General features: G+C 48.3%; 1 protein-coding gene across 3 annotated transcripts in view; it reads right to left on the bottom strand.

The window, feature by feature from the left end:
- The window catches only part of TNPO3 (transportin 3), a 1,288,661-nt gene that overhangs the window by 1,171,381 nt on the left and 99,836 nt on the right, over nucleotides 1–17,444 (bottom strand). For all 3 annotated transcript variants that reach the window (XM_078677788.1, XM_078677785.1, XM_078677786.1), the window contains exon 2: nucleotides 13,481–13,681. In XM_078677788.1, coding sequence (XP_078533914.1) covers nucleotides 13,481–13,681 — 201 coding nt within the window. The remainder of the gene's footprint in view (nucleotides 1–13,480; nucleotides 13,682–17,444) is intronic.

Raw genomic sequence — 17,444 nt, 5'->3', positions numbered from 1 at the left:
TATTGTCGACGAGTTTCGGTTTCGATTGAACCGGTGTCGTATATCGTGTCTCAGAGGGCTCTTTTTGTTTGTTCTTAGCCGGGCGGTATGGCGGGGCTGTAGAACGAGTTTGTTGATCTCGGCTAAGGCCTGCTGGCGATGCCTCGACCTGAGTCTCTGATATCGGCGTAGTGTCTATATGGGGCGGTGTACTCACGGTTTGCCCCTCGTCGTCATCAGAGTCGTCTTCGACCGCTACGATGTCTTGATCATATTCCTCGAGATCGACGATTAGGTCTCCTTCCTCGAGGAGTCGTGCTCCGAGTATTGTTGTTCGTCTTGAGCAGAGTCCTCGTAGTGCAACAAACATTCAAAAAGTGTATCGGTACCGAGCGCTGAACAATACCGACGTATCCGAAGGCCTTTTGAAAAGTTTTTCTTGATTCCGAACTTGGAGAGTAGGAATGTACATCCGAACCCAATGGCGGAGAAAAACAATCTGGGGATGGAGAGGATGCCCATGCGCACTGTAGTCCGAGGGAGGAGCCACCTATCTCGTGATACTTCAAAGACTCTTCCAGGACAACAATGTGCAATCATCCGGACCCAACACTAGGCAGCGATCTATGCACAGATATGAATTCAGCTGCCCACATGCCTCGAACGTATGATTTTTAATAATTAAGGAAAAGTTACCTTAATGAAGTTACCCCTATAGTGCTTGGGGTCTAAATTCCATTGGCATCTTCACCTCTCCCATTCTGTGCTCAGCCTAAGGTGAGAACAAAGTGTGAAATACCTCCCAAGTGCAAACAATAGGCTGACCTAAAAGAACAGAGAGGACTCCTCAACTCCACAAAATATTAACAGTAGTCGCTGTAGTCATCCTGACACATCACACTGTCATATCCTGCTCGAGTGGTCCAGTGAGCCCCATGTAACACGGAGACTCTTGAAAGGGCAAGAACAGGATTCCAAGACAATTCTTATGGATTCACAGCCTGGTTGCAAAAGGACCCTGCTTTTGTCCTACCAGACTACTACCTCTGGCTTTGTTGTGGGTACGGTATCAGCTTCAAACTAGATTTAAGTGTTCGATATGGAAAACACTGGTGGTTGCCCCAAGGCGCAATACGGACACACCCACCCACCTACCCAGCCCTCAGAGCCCACGTTTAGGGTGTCTGAAGTCTTTTGCCGTTTGACACATGGCATTTGGGTCCTGTTTGCAATAAAGCCAAACAGTAACTACTGAAAAAGTAGGTAGGGTGACCCTCGTGAAACTTTCAACCCATAAATCAGGGGTTTGTATAGCGCCACTACTCACGCGAGGGTCTCAAGGTGCTGGTTCTGGTCTTGTGGAACCATAGACGGAGCAAAGTTGTCGAGCGGATACGTGGATTACGAGGCAGTGGTTCAGAAATGCTAGTCCTACGTCGTGGAGAGCTTTGTAGGCATGTGTGAGGAGCTCGAAGGTGATTCTCTTGTTGACTGGGAGCCAGTGGAGTTGTCAAAGGGGTTCGGTGATGTGGCTGCGGCAGGGGATGTCAAGGACAAGTTTGGCTGCAGCTTTTTTAACGCTCTGTAGTTTCCAAAGTTGTTTCTGGGTGACAGAAGCTTAGAGTGCATTGCCGTAGTCGAGTCTGTTGGTGAAGAAAAAGAGGGGGACAGTCTTTCTGGATTCTATGGAGATCCATCTGAATGTCTTTCTAAACAGGCAGAGCGTGTGGAAGGAGGAGGAGGATACAGTGTTGATCTGGCGGTTCATTTCGATCAAGGAGTCCAGTATGATGCAGAGGGTTTGTTTGTGATCCATGGGGGTGGGAGGGGTTCCCAGTGCGGCAGGCCACCAGTAGTCAATGGGTCCCACGAGGAGTACTTCAGTCTTTTTCGAGTTGAGCTTGAGACAGCTATCTTTCCTCCTGGTGGCAACGACCTTCATCCCGCTGTGAAAGTTGATTCTGGCAGCTGTGGGTTGGTTGGTGCGCAGGAGTCACCCTACACACTAGATGGTGTCAAGCATAAATGTGGCTCCCCAAGGCACTTTCCTCAAACCCCTTCTGGACTGGCACAGGAGGATCAAACATGCTGCCTGTTATCTGAGAGGAACCCTGAAGGACTAGATCTGCTCCCCCTTGTACTCGGGACAGAGACAAGGACACCAAGGATCAATTAGCTGACCTCCTGTGTGGCTACAGCAGTGGTTCCCAATCTGTGCGCCGAGGCACCCCGGTGTGCCATCAAAACTAGGCAGGGGTGCCATGAGCACAGCTTGGGAACCACTGTCAAAGCATTTGACCTCTTCTTCAGAACTGCACTGCTTTGCTACCAAAGCTGCGAGATCATGACTTCAAGAGAAACATCAGAAAAACCCAATAAATATCTTTCCATGCACTGCCGAAAAGCACACCACGGGCTGCAAAGCGTTATTGCTACAAGGGTAAAACAATCGGAGCTGCGCATAGAGCAGCAGATGATGTGTCCTAACCCTGCCACCTTCACCCCTGCGTCAGAACTGAGCAGGCAGAAATATTTGGAAACCCTCAGTTCATCTTTCTGCATTCTTTTTCTCTTTCCATGAACGACTGCCTGAGAGGTGCAACATGCAGCAAAAAAAGTCTTACGATGCAGACTCCCCACCCCCCCAATTCTTTTAATAACTTCTTGGCTGCAACAATTGTTTGAATCAATATTTGCACTATTTAGTCCCAAAATATAAGTTGTTTTTTCCACTCACAGCACAGGCCTGTCATAAACACATTAAAAAAAAAAAAAACTATGCCAGTTTGTAGATATGTTTTTGGTGGAGCCCTCGCTTTCTGTCACAGTCCTGAAGGCCAGGTATATCAAGTTGCTGCTGCAGCCAAGCGATTTAGCAAGTTAAATACCCGGCTTTGCAGGCCAATCCGGAAATGTTCCATGTCAGCCTCTAAAACAACTTTATTATATCTTAAAATCATCTAAACCCTCTCAACTAAGCACGTTTACATGGAGCGGTATGTATGTAGGTTATCAAAGGAACCAGTAATGCTATTCCACTTATAATGGCAAGATTTGAATCTGTTTGAAAACAATCACAATTCCGAGATTTAGGCAATTATTCCTATTTTTGTGCAAATTCGGATTCAGGCGTAAACTACCCAGCGCCCAAATATGGAGTAAAAGAGGTGTGGTATCAGTCCACGCTGGGGATACTTTTCTGCACAGTTTATCAGTTAACCTGTCCCATTCCTAAATGGTCCACAGAGAAGCATTCCATGACACCTTGTGATTCCTGGAGGCATTTGGGGAAGCCCTGTATTTTCAATTACAATTCTGCTCATATTTGAACTCTTAAACACAGAAATCATGGTCACTCTGAACAGGTGGTCTGCATTTCTACAACATAAAGAGGACAGAAATCTGAGGTGATTGATGTGAGCGATCTGAGCTGATTAGGACTCCAATACTGAACATATTTCTAAATAATTGCTGAAATGCGAACCTCAACATAACTGGAAACTAGTCCCACCATATTCAGAGCATGCAAGAGATGACTGCGATTTTCCCCTCTCTAGAGCAATGTCGAGAAAAAATCAACAACATTTGTGCTGTATATAAAATATCCCATTCTTAACAGAAATCTATAGGATATTTTGAGTTGAACCAAAAATGCAGTTTATTGCAAAAACTAAATATTTCTAGTAAACCATTTCAAAATGGGGGGCTCCAACTGTTCCAAGTGGTGGAAAAGTAAATCTAATAGTTGCAGGGGCGCTAGAGGGCGCCAAGCAAAATGGCTGCACTTGCGCGAGGCTCTTGCGGTTCGGGGAAGAATCCGGCAATAATCCTAGTCATCTCGGTAGAGCCAAAAGTAGAGAGCTGGAGGTAGGAACGGCACCGATTCAGCCTGTGCCCGTACTGAAGTCATACCTGAACGCTGTGCCCAGAAACAGACGTTGTATCAGTGACACCGCAGCTCACAAAAAGGCGGCGCCGTAGGAAAACCGGACTAGACGGCACTAAGAAGATCGGCGGGAGTGGCTAGCCAGGGAGCGCTTCCCCGCTGGGGTCGCCTGTGTGGGAGGCCCGGCTGGTGTTAGAGCGTGGGCCTGTGAGTGGTGCCCCTCCTCTCGGCTCCGGGCCCATCACTGGTTAACTACAGACCTCTGCAGCGAGACGCAGCCGGCGGGCGGATTGTCTGGAAACCCGGAGGCGCCGGCAGCGGAGTGGCGAGTGCCTGTTCGTTCCCAGGACCAGCTGGCGATCCTTTGCGGCGGCAGCTGGGAGGCACGCCCGGCACCGCTCTGCACTGCGTGGGCTGAGGGATGTTGAGCGGCCTCGCGGGGCCCAGCTGCGCACTGTTAACCTGCTCGCCCGGCTCACCGCCACATGGGAGACCGATACCTGATGCGGCGAAGGAGCAGATGGCCGTGAGAAACTGCGCTGGCCCCATTATTGGGGCTATACTGCGGACGAGACAGCCAGGCCTGCTGGCGAAACCCGGTGCTGCCTGAGCTACACCCTGCCCGACTATCTTCCTCTCCCCCCTCCCCCCCTGGGACAAGTTGAACTTTGTACTGACTAGACGCGCGCTGAAGGCGCCGCGGGTAGGTTCACCAGCGGAGGTGAGGAGCTGCACACTGGACCCGGATGCGCGGGGCCCCCGGAACTGCGTGCTGAGCTTTGAGAGAGTGGGTGGACTCGGGTGAATCTGGGGACCCAGCGTCGCCGCTTGCCCCTGGGAATGCGGTGGTGGAGCTCGCGGGTGCCCTGCGCATTGAAGACAACCTATCGCAGGTACTGGGGGGTGCGGCAGCAAGTATATACCCCACAACAGAGCCGCTTCTTAGATACTTCCACGGACCCAGGCACGTTCCATAAGAGCTGAACACGATCAGAGGCCAGGGGACAGGTCCTTTTCCTGGGGTGCTGAAGGGAGACACAGAATGGGGAGAGAGCTGCTTGAAAGGTTTCCCTCCTGATTCAATGGCGCCAGCTGAGGCTTTTACTGCCGCCCTGAGAGCTCCTTACCACCCCTATAGTCGCTGAATTACAGCCCCTTGACGCTCTCCACTGGGGAGAACCACCCTCCAGTCACCATGGGGAAACCGGATGGACGCCGGCCGAAGCTCAAGTTTGAGGCACGGAAGAACACCCGCTCCCAGGCGGAACTTGAAGAAGAACCCGCTGAGCCACCGGCACCCTACTGCAGACCAGAAGGACCTGCTACTGGCCATGCAGTCCAGCCTTACTTCCATAGAATCCAAAATGGACTCCATGAACACTTGACTGGATGGCGTCACACAGAGTAGACAAGCATGAAGATAGATTGACGGAAGCGGAGAGACGCGTTTCGGACTTGGAAGATGCCTCCACCGCTACTACGACACGCACGAGATGGAATGCGTCCTAAGTGTTATTGCGGCCAAGAATGAGGACTTGGAATCTCGCTCCAGGAGAAACAACCTCCGCATCCTAGGGGTGCCAGAATCCACAGATACCGGGAGGATGGAGGACTCCGTGGAGCGCCCCCTTATCACGCTGTTTGAATGGGAGGCCTTCTCGCCGGTTTTGGTAGTCGAGCGGGCTCACCACTCGCTGGCGGCTCGCCCAGTCCCCGGCGCCACGCACGCCAGATCATTGCCAGGATACTCAATTACCGGGACACCGCCCTCCGCCTTTCAAGGGAACACGGACAGCTCCGCTTTGAGGGGATGCACATTTCGATGTATCCCGACTTCACGATGGCTGTTCAGGAGCAGAGGCGGAAATTTCTCCCTGTGAAGAAGAAACTACAACATCTTAACCTACCCAATGTTATTCCCGCCCGCCTCAAGGTCACGCACCAAGGGAAACACCACTTTTTCAACACTCCACAGCTTGCGCAGGACTTTATCAAGAACATGTCGAAACCAGCCATGAGCCATTTCTCCTCATCCCACCGGCCAGCCAATGGGGGAGATGCTTCAGATATAGAATGAACAGATACTACTGAGGTTTGTGGGAAGTACTTTGCACAACAAACTTGCCGGGCACTAGGCACAGCGGAGGATTACTGGATTCCTTTGAGGAGTATGCGAAGCTGGAGGGGAGTGAAGAGGCCTCCGGCTGAGCGTAATAGCCGAGGACCCCCATAGACGAGAAATCCTTTGACTTTGCCCGCGGTGGTTTCGTAGCCTTGGCACGTATGCACTACAGCCCACCCACATCTCATAACCTTGGTCTGAACAATGCTACTTGATATGACCTATCTCTTCGCCGTCCTGATGGCGAGCTCAGTCAGGCCGGACAAGTACACCAGTAACTGGATCGAGATGAACCTACATGTGAAAACCCGAACGCCCTTGCTACAGCGAGGACGACTCTGGTCGCCCTCTGGACTCCACCTCCCTGGTGAACCCTTACTACTGTTGTTATTCTCTTGGATGTTATGTTGTTATCTAGGCCAATTTCCCCTGTTGGGACTGTGGCGCCAAGGAGGGGGGGGGCGTGGACCTCAGCAGGATTGGGCTTCTGATGTGGGAGGGGGTTGATTGCATACCCGTTAGAGAGGCATCCGGCCTCCGGACATGCCATACACTACAGCTTTGGTACCCATGTATACGCCTAGATATCGCTGCCAACTCAACTCATAACCACGTGCAAGATTGCATAACTCACGCCACCTCCATGACTGACTGCTCTAAAACCCCTACATACCACTTCCTCACTTGGAATGTACGTGGACTAGGAGAACCCCGCAAACGCCGACACATCTTATTTAGACCGCCATAATGTCCACTGTGCGATACTGCAGGAGACACTTCAACCCTACCAACCCCTCTACGTTTGCCTCTCATTGGGCCAGTCACGCATGCTTTTCCTCCGAATCATATGCTCGGGGCAAATGCATCCTTACAAAGAAATCCCTTCTCTACACCCCCATAGGGTCCAACATGGACAAACAGGGCCGCTACACTATCCTTTGGGGCAGGCGAGTTGTTCAATCCTTTACATGCCCCAGGGTGAGGTGAGCACTTTATAAACTATTAAACTAAACTAAACATTTGTATCCTCTTATGGACCTAACACGGACGATCCAGAATTTTTACGGGTACTCTGGGGTAAGATCCTAGAAATTGGATCTACACACTTGACTTGGGGGGTGATTTTAATGTGACCCTTAGCCCCACACTAGACCGCTCACACCCGCAACCACATCACTATTCCAACTCACAATCCACCCTGAAAATGATAGTTGCTGAACATGAGCCGATAGACGCATGGCGCCTCTTTCACCCAACGAAGCGAGAAGGGACCTGTTACTCCAAGGCTCGCTCCTCCTGGTCAAGAATAGACGCCTGGCTCCTCACCAAGGGGCTCATCCCCTGGTTAGCACACTCTTGTCATCTTCCCTGTACGTACTCCAATCTCTCCCCAGTACTCATCACTCTCACTCCCCCACACGAAGAATCGCCCTTCTTGGCATGGCGCCTCAACCCGATATCCTTGCTCGACCCAGTGTTCCAGCAGGAACTTGAACAGGAGATCACTAACTTATTTTCCTCGTAATGAGGATTCAGTGTCGCAATACTCCACTGTGTGGGAAGCATTTAAAGTTACCATTCGCGGACTGTGCTTTGCAAAGAGCGGAGAGATCTTGAAAGACATTCGATCCACTCTGCGTCGTGCCCCTACACCCGAGTTACAGGCTCGGCTGCGTAGTGTACTTAATGAATATCAAGAGACTGCTGAAAGTGAATGCAGATTCAGAGGTAAGTATCAGAGCGCGACAAAACGGAGAAGGGGACAGGCCAGGAAAGGTGCTTGCGTCCTTAATACGCCACCCACAATTCTCGAACATAGTCCTAGAAATTGAAGACGAGGATAGCCAATTGCACAGAAACACGTCTGACATTGTGGAGACGTTCCGCAGATTCTACAAGTGTCTTTATAAGACTCATAGAACTCAGAGGACTTTGCCCCTTTCTTTGAGGACACCGAGATTGCCTGGCTGGGTGATGGACAGAGGAAATTTCTTCTGGAGCATCACGAGGACGACAAAATGATATCAGCCATAATGCAATTGCAATCTGGCAAAGCGCCGGGGCCGACCGAATTTTATGAAACATTCCTTCACTTACTTATACCGGTGCTACGGCATATATGAAGAAGCTCGTGAAACTGGTATCCTTCCCCCCTCTATGTGAGGGACGCGCATTATCTCCTTACCTAAGCCAGGAAAATCGCCCAAATAGTGTGATTCGTACAGGCCGCTCTCCTTAATAAATGTTGACGCAAAGATTCTGGCCAAATTAATCACCAACCGGATAAGTCCCCTCATGACAGCCCTAGTACTCCCCGACCAATCGGGCTTCGTACCCACTAGAGGCACCTCTCATAATCTAAGAACGCTATTTGCGCTGCTCCAGGACATTGACCCGGACACGAATGCTGCTATCTTTCTGGACGCCACCAAGACGTTTGATTTTCTGGAATGCGATGATCTTGCTTTTGTCCTACAACCTATGTAATTTCCCGCCCCCTCCTGGCCTGGATTAACCTACTATACTCAGGATTACAGGCTAGAGTAATGGTCAATGGCGTTTAGACATCAACTTTCACGATAGCACGGGGCACTCGTCAGGGGTGCCCCCTCTCACCCCTCCTTTTTGTTATAGCAATCGAGCCCTTGGCAGCCAAAGTCAGACAACCCTACCGAGAGCATGCACTTATTTATCTGGAGAGGCAGATGTAATCTCGTTATACGCGGACGACCTAACAATGTATCCGCGAGGTCCCGCAGTCAGCCTCAACCCCATTCTCCGTTTGCTCACTATATTTGGCCGACTCTCTGGGGTCAATGTGAACTGGGGGAAATCCCAGATATTCCCTCTTACAGATTCCACCACGTAGTTTGAACCTGACAACCCCCTAAGCATGGTGCACGGACTCGATTACATACCTGGGCATCAATGTCTCCCGCGAGGAACTGATGCGCTTCAGCTATGGACACACTCTCGACCTACTGACAGATAAGATCACCAGATGGATTGCGCTACCTCTCTCCATGGCTGCCAGTGTGTTTCTGATTAAAATGTAATATTGGTAATAATGCCTAAATTGCTTGATCTCTTCATACATGTACAGAGTCGTCACTTTTTTAAAAGCATCAAAACCCAGCTGATCCGGTTGGTGTGGGGTGGAAAGTAGCCAGGCTGACATGGGATGTCCTCACACGCCCCTTTGAAGCCAGCGGATTTGAGGTCCCGGACATAGAACTCTACTTCACATGCCCACAGGCACACTTCGTAGCCTACTGGATACACGCCCCCTTACATGCCCACCTAGCGATAGAAAATGGTTACATGGCCCCACACCTTACACAGCTTACCTAAGCATTCCCGCAGTTCCCAGACACCTAGCCTTTACTACTGTTCAATGCACTACCAATGCCTGGCGGGATCTGGCGCATATACTTCAATGCCCTATAATCTACTCTCCGCTGGCGTCGCTACTGGGGAGACACGATCTATCGGTCACGCAGGAAGGGGGGTGCTGCCGCATGCTGCGCAAACTGTCCTGCCTCACTTGGGGTCAACTATACATACACAGGAGATTCTGAACCAGTGAAGAATTCTTTGGCACAACGTCCCCCACTCCTTTGGAGCGATTCTATTATGCAAGACTCAGACAAGATATGCGAACCCTCACTCAATGCTTCCCGTCAGAACCTCCTGTTATGCTCCCCAGTCACACACTTTTACAGCAGACCTCTCCTGAGCATTTAGTATCGCTGCTATATCACACCACTCAAGGGGAACGGGAGGGTGACCATGCCCCAGCCAAGTGCAAATGAGAGGAAGAACTGGGACATTCCCTCACGACTGAGCAGTGGGCCTTCTGCTGCAGTCAGACTGGCGATATCTCCGCCAATAGTAGACTACGCCTCATACATTACAGGTAATGTAATGTAATGTAATGTATGTATACTTGTAAAGCGCACTGTTACCTCGTTACGTGGTGTCCTGGCGCTGTATACAGCTGGGGAACCCGTCCTGGATTTCCCCGGCGTTGCTGGGGCCGTTGTGGAGATTAAACAAGCTATTGCCCAGAGTTGCAGAGTGGGACCCATGGTTAGCATAGGCACCTAAGCGAGAATTATCGAGTCCGCGGACATTGACCCAAGACCCTGCCGCGTCGGGAATTGAACCCTGGTCCCGGGCTGACCTCTGCTTCAGGGTCTGCCGCTTCTAACCGGTGAGCCACACTTCTCCACTAACATTCACTGACTGCATTACACGCCGGCTCGTCTACACCGGCAATTGCAAGACAATGAATGCTGTGGTAGGTGCCGGGGTGCACAGATTTCCGGCATTTTGCCTGGGACTGCCCACCTGTCCGTGCATATTGGAGGGAAGTCCTCCACGCTTTCAATGAAATGACTGGTACACACGTTCCCGATGACCCCCCCTCACCGCTCTCCTAGGTTACACAGAACAGCTCCCCGCCAAGATACGGAGATACGCCTCTTGGCGAAACGACGGATTGCCTGCCGATGGGGAAGGGGTCAGGCCCTTAAATTTAAAGATTGGCTGAATGACCTTATTTATAGCCAGGAACAGCTACAGACTTATGCAGAACTTATGCCACCCTCCTCTCGCCCGCGAGATCTGGGCTCCTCTCCAAACATACGTCTTAGCACACACTGAAACAGTTGACACGGTCTCTGACCCCCGTCAAGAAGGACAATACACAAGACGAGGAGGGGCATTGCGAACCTGAAGGTTCCCTAGGGATCGGGGAGAAGTGAATGCAGTGCTCGGATGGCGGTTTTTGTCTAATCAAGTTGGGACAATATGCTTGGGTGGTAGATTATACTTAAAAACGAAGTTGGCAATGTTTAGACGCAATAAGCGACCGATGGCGATGTTTTAGTGGATACCGTACCTCAAGGTTTACTGATTCTCGTTTGCAACCTATATTGATAGCAGACCATAATATGTGCCCTCCTAATGCGGCGGGCCCGATGAGGTTGTAGGCGGCTTGCTGTGTTCATTCCCTCACTGCCTTTGGTAAATATTTAATCCTATTGCAATGCCGGCCCGCTAGGATGTAGGCATCTTGCTGTGTCCTTTCTGCACACTGTCAATAAAGGGCTTTTAGAAAAAGAAAAAAAAAATCTAAGAGTGGTAAGTGGGGTCCACAGGTAGTGTGGAAGATTTTAAAATCTTTTTCACCTTCAAAATTTTGGCAATTTTGAGGAATGGCGTGTATAGCGGATAATGTAATCGTTGACACCAGAAGGCAGTACAATTTTAAGAGGTCATTTACATGACTTTCCTCAACATCTTTTTGTATTTAGGTATCCTCAGTCTTGAACTTTACCAGTTAAATACAAATATTTAATATGATTAAATAACTAAGTGTTCAGGTTAATTGCCTGTCACCCATGAACAGTCAGGGTCGTACACGGTCTATTATTGAGCCACCTGTTGGGGCATTCATCACAATACATTGCCTGCACTGGCCTGTAAGGTTAACTTTGTTTTGAATGCACTGCGACTAAACCAATACAAGTATTTTATTAAACAACTGTTATATATTTGTTTAGTTGCATCTATGATTACAATACCTTCATCAGCTCATGGCAATTATTTTCACCGAGAAAAATGGAAGTTCTCCCGAGACATGGCTTACATCCCCCCCACCCACTAAAAAAGTAACAAAATGGGGAGTCGCAGCTTATGGCCAATAGGTCAAGGGAGCTGTGGGTCGAAAAAGTTTGGGAACCACTGGGCTACAGGAAGACAAGCTAAAAGAAGCCTTTTCCTGGAAGTACCCCGCTGACCAGTTGCACCTGGACTGGACTGGACACTGCTGTTGCCCTCTGCCTGACACCCTGCGTGTCTTTAGAGGGCCCTCGCATGAGGTCCTGGGGGCCTTGGAAGTGTACTCTTGTGTATTAGGATTTAAGGGACTACGGCCAGAAGGTCAAATCTTTGAACAGGATGAGCCTGGTTGCTGTATCCAACCCGCGCTCAGCTCCAGGTCTGCTACAATCATTGACTATCATTGAAGCTTTGTGCTTTTTAGTGCTATTTTTTTCTTAAAACAAAACTTTTAATATATGCCAGGTCCCCCTCGTTGGTTTCTGTCATTTTGGTGTTGTGATGTGTAATACATTTTACTGCCTTTTTCTGATTTGGTTAAGGATTTTTATAATTTTGCATTCTGATTAATGTTTTGGTACTGCATAAATCCTTTACACATTGCTATGAATTAAATCGGTATGCTCTGTGCTATAGGAAAAGGGGGTTGAGCTTCGAGTTATTTAGGGACTTTGAGGGTTCACCCTGACAAAGGTAGTGAATATCCTTGACGTGGGCAGTTGCCCACCCTAAATAATATTCCAACACCTTTGGACAAATAGTGCAATGTGTTATTCCAACGTTGGATATAAATTGTTACAGCAAAACCAATACCTACTTCCATCCCAAAGCATTTGTGTGCTCAAGCAGATTATACCATGACAACGCTGGTTTTGTTGTTCTCCGCTGTATGTCTGTCCCGAGGCTGCAGCTGGCCCAAACCATGGCACCCCAATTGGTGTATGAACTTGCTTAGTCTGACCAGGTCATGGCTGCTTTTTCGACCCTCTGGTACATTGCAGAATGACCAAATGCATCAGTGCTAGATTTTCAAAGCATGTAAAAGCTCTCTGTTGCTTATTTTCATCCTTATTTTAAGTGCTCTTGGCTAAGAAGTTAAGCATTTTCTTTTCTTGCTCCTCAGCTGTGGAACAGTGGGGAACTGTCCCTTTAAAAGATTGTCAATCATGGCACCTAAAGTAAGGCTCTCAAGCCGGATATTTTGTTATACTGTTATTGGTTAGCTTTAGATAAAATGTCCTCAAGCGACCCATTGTGCTTTGCAAGTTCAACATAGGTTCACACAGCATGGATACAATTTTTTTTTTTTAGAGTACTGTTGGAGAGCAGGAGAAAAAATTGTACTACTAGCACACTAGTAAAATATTTGCATACTACTACTAACAACAAAGAACCTTAAAAGAGACATACAAAAGAGCATCAAAAGCATTTGTTAATAACAAATTAGAGGTAATTTGTTTCATTTTCACAGATTAGCTGTAGTATATATGCAAGCAGAATGCCTGATTTAGAGGATGCAAGAGACAGTATGGAGGTGGTGAGAGAGCCCTTTAATCTAAGAAGAAGTTATTGAGAGCGAGTCCGGAAGTTTGCAATCTCACAGAAACTCGGACTTCAGCCTCAATCCACTAAATGATCATGAACTTTTCTGCTACTTGAAAAGAGATGCATCATAATCCACTGTGTTGAGAACCACTGCCTTCACACAAGATCAAGTTTTATATCTACCTGAACCGAGATTTTTTATTTTCTACTGGAAATATTCGTAGGGCACATCAGTTACTGGGTAGTAGTTTGCACTACTGTTATTTCATAATTGCGTCTACGAGCAGCTTTTTTTTTTAAAAAAAGGGTTTATAAATGATTACCTGAGTAACTATGACAGGAGACAAATCCTTTAGGTTCTGGATGTGAGAAAGCAGCGAGTCCCGTAAAGAAGTATGGGAGTCCGCAGGGAGCTCATAAAAAGATGTCTGGATCTTCATCTTCATGGTTTGAGCAGCAAAATAACAAGACTCCACATCCTGCCGAATCTGTAGCAACTGATCCGAGATCTCCCAGGCAAAGACCTAACAAAAACAGAAAATAAGCCTGGTAAAACAGTGGACAAAAAAATTATACTGTGATCTCTGCTCACTCTGGTTAAAAGCCAATGGAATGAAGTGTGTAGAGGAATTCGCCATTAGCAGAAAAGGGCTGAAATACTTTTGAACCAAGGTCAACGTACATGATCCTATAGGTACTCGCCATGAAATGCATTCACAAAAAAGAACAAGTTTCTTACCTTTGGTAACGTCTTTTCTGATAGAGACTAACAGCAGATTATTCAACATGTGAATATTTCAAGGTGCCAAACTGAATTAAGAGAATTTTTAATAGCTATTTCCTCACTCATCTATAGGCGACGTAAAATGGTTCCGCACGGGATCCATCCCGCTCTGAACACTATATTTCTGTCCGCTCTGTAGGATGCGTAGCTCACAGAAGTAGTACACCAGTCAACAGCTCAGCCGTCTGGTGGTGGTTTACAACTGTTCGTGACCCGTTTACCTTAAGTAGCCAGTTGTCAAGATATGGAAGGCTGGTACCCCCAACTTCCATAGAGGTGGTAGTTCCAATGAGGAGCATAGAGAATTCAAAGTGCTTGTGGCCTACCTAAAACTGCAGATGTGTGGGACTGGAGGACGAGAATGTGGAAATACGCTTCCTGCAAATCCAACGCCACCATTTAGTTTCCTGGATCCAGGGAAGACAGTTCTTGGGCCATAGTGAGCATTTTGAACTTGTCCTTCCCAAGGAAAAAGTTAAAAGCGCCAAGATCGAGGATCTGCATAAGGAAATAGAAGGAAAAGCAGCCAGTCCTGATAATCTATGCCGGCACTCGTTCAATGGCTTCCTTGAACAAGAGAGCTTTAACTTATCCAAGGAGTATGGCAAGTGTTCCTCTGAAAAGCGTTGGCTGTGTCGCCGAGTAGGGGGTATATCCGGGGGCGGGGGGTGCATCAGGAAGAGTACGAGTACCTGTGTTCCACGTTCTGGTGCACCCACTGTTTGGATGCGATGATCCTCCACCAAGGAAGGTAGAACGTGATGTAGCCTCCCTCAGAGTGATCATGTGCTGTCGAGGGTGACTTACACCGGTTTTGCAGCAGCCGTTGGGGGGGTGGGGCCCAATCACGGTCTCTATGTGTATCACTTACCAAAGCCTCCAAAGAGGTAAAGTTACTTGAGGAACGCCAGAACAGGTGGAGCTAGACTTACAGAGCAGGCAGCAGCATTCCAGTCCTTAAATCTATCCAGAGCGTCTTCCACCTTCACTACAAAGAGCCTAGAGCCATCAAGGGGCATGTCCATTAAGGCTTGCTTCCTAAATGCCTTCTGGGACAGCTCGCAATGAATGAATGAATATTGAACTTGTAGAGCGCGAACTTAGCCCAAGGGCGGCACTATTAGCGGACCTGAAAGGGCAGACAGAAAGACGTACTCATACTGAGGTCTGTGAGAAAAGCCAAGTCTTTAAGGTTTTGCGGAAGAGAGAATGGGACACTTGACTAAAGAGCTCTAACGGGAGGGAGTTCCACAGTCAACCGGCAACAGTGGATAGAGCTCTACCTCCCCATTTTACCTTCTTAAACCTTGGTACTGTTAACAGATTCTTATCTGAGGACCAGAGTAGCCTGGTAGGAACATAACAATGGAAAATAACCTTAATCCCCTCTGGGTCTGAACCATAGTATGCACCATGAGTCAGGCACAATGCTGTAAAGAGGATCCTATGGTCCACAGGCATCCAGTGCAGCAACTTAATGGAGGCCGTGACTGAATGATATTTCGGTAGGTTCATCACCAGCCTAGCCGCAGCATTCTGCACCATCTGCAGACGTCGCACTAGACCTTTGTTAATGCCCAAATAAAGGGCATTACAATAGTCCAATCTGGACGTTACCAAGACGATAACAGCCAGCTTACGTGCATGAAAGGAGAGGAAATGGGAAATCTTTCTGAGGATCCGGATAACCACGAAGCATGTGGACACAGTCCTGCTGACCTGCAAATTGAGGGAAAGTAAATTATCCACTATGACGCCTAAGTTTTTCCCATGGGATATCGCGCAGGGACCGATGCTAAGCGCATCCGGCCACCAGTCACTGGACCAGATCTCCTGTTTACTGCCAAAAATCAGGACCTCAGTCTTCTCTCCGTTCAAATAAAAAAAAAATTCCACCATCTAGGAGGAGACTGCCTGCATGCAGTTCCTGAAGTTAAGGGCAGAATCCCTAATACTGTGTGAGATGGACACAATTATTTGGGTGTCGTTCGCATAGGACAACACCTCTAACCCATAGGATCGTACCACCTTAGCAAGTGGGGCAACAGATATTAAAAAGTGTAGGACTCGGGTATGATCCCTGCGGAACACCGAAAAACAGTTACACCACTGCTGTTTTCCACAAGGTGGGATACTGTCCCTCTGAGATGGCAACATTAAGAACAGCAGTAAGGTGAGGGATGGTGATCTCATGGCAGGTTTTTACCACCTTGAGTGGGCAAGGTGTCCACCACTTTATTCCACAATGCATGCAAGTACCTCCCCAGGAGGAAGATGTTGACTGACCAGAGGGTCAGGCCAATAGACAAAAACATATTTAGCATACGTTTCCATGCATTCAGACTCCCCATCAGGCGGGGTGGTTGGAAACTGATTTGGATGGTTGGAAACTGATTTGGATTAATTCTGCTTTTGAATGCCCAAGGCGTATTGCAACTCCGAATAGTTTAAGTGGCGGGATAAAAGAGAGCTTTGTGTTTGGATTTCTGAGACTTCCCTGAACATTGTGACTTCGATGACTATCAGTCGCAGGATTAGCCTCAAAAGCGCATCCATGCCTTCTTGGACTTCCTTTAGAGTTCTGCAAAGGCAAGTTTGGCTTCACGGTCGCAGATAGCCTTTTGGTTCCTAGTCGCACTGAGCCAAGTCATGTGTGGAGCCATGACACCAGAGACTGACATTGTGGGAGAGGGTCACAGACATCTGAAGATAAGTCCCTGCACGGTTTGAACCCTGTAGTTTTAGGTTGCATTAATGTCCCTTGCACGCTTTCAAAATGTATTTGAAGGAAAGGGAGTGTTAAGCTGACAAGATTCAATGGAGCTTTGGATCTTCATTTGAAGGTGCGCAAAGAAAAGAACTAACATCAGCGTAAAGCGTTGGGGCAGATATAGTGTCCCCAACTTAACCATCGGGATGGATAAATCCAACGCGGTGTCCTATGACGCCATCTGCTGACTCAGGATGGAACAGCTATTGAAAATTCTCTGCATCCAGTCTGTCCCTGGAGGGTATTGTTATGTTAGGAGATTTTTAAAGTGCGCAAATACCAGAGGTGTCTTGACGCTATCCGAAGACGTCAGAGAGTGGAGACTTCAATGTTATAAAGCCAGGTTTTTATCTCCTTCCTGAAAGATGTCAATGAAGGGATAGCTCTGAGGTGGGGTGGGAGGCTGTTTCAGAGTTTGGTGGTGTTGAGGACTATATCTCTGCCTAAAGCATCTTTTTAAATGTCTGAACAGCTAGAAGATTGGCCTTGGTCGACCTGAGTTCTTGGTTAGGCTTGTATCTCTTGAAAGCCTACCGGAGGAAATCAGGGACCGAGTTATGCAGTCCTTTGTGGGTCAGGCAAAGGGCCTTAAACTCAGCCCGGCTGCACATGGGAAGCCAGTGCAGCTTGCAAAGTCCATGACTAATGGAATGGCATTTAGGAAGCTGAAGAACCATTCTTGCTGCAGCATTTTGGACTAGTTGTAGTCGACTCACATGCTTTTCTAAAACAG

This window comes from Lissotriton helveticus, chromosome 1_1 (assembly GCF_964261635.1).
Source record: "Lissotriton helveticus chromosome 1_1, aLisHel1.1, whole genome shotgun sequence".
Taxonomy (NCBI): Eukaryota; Metazoa; Chordata; class Amphibia; order Caudata; family Salamandridae; genus Lissotriton; species Lissotriton helveticus.
This window is presented reverse-complemented; position numbering and strand designations above follow the sequence as displayed.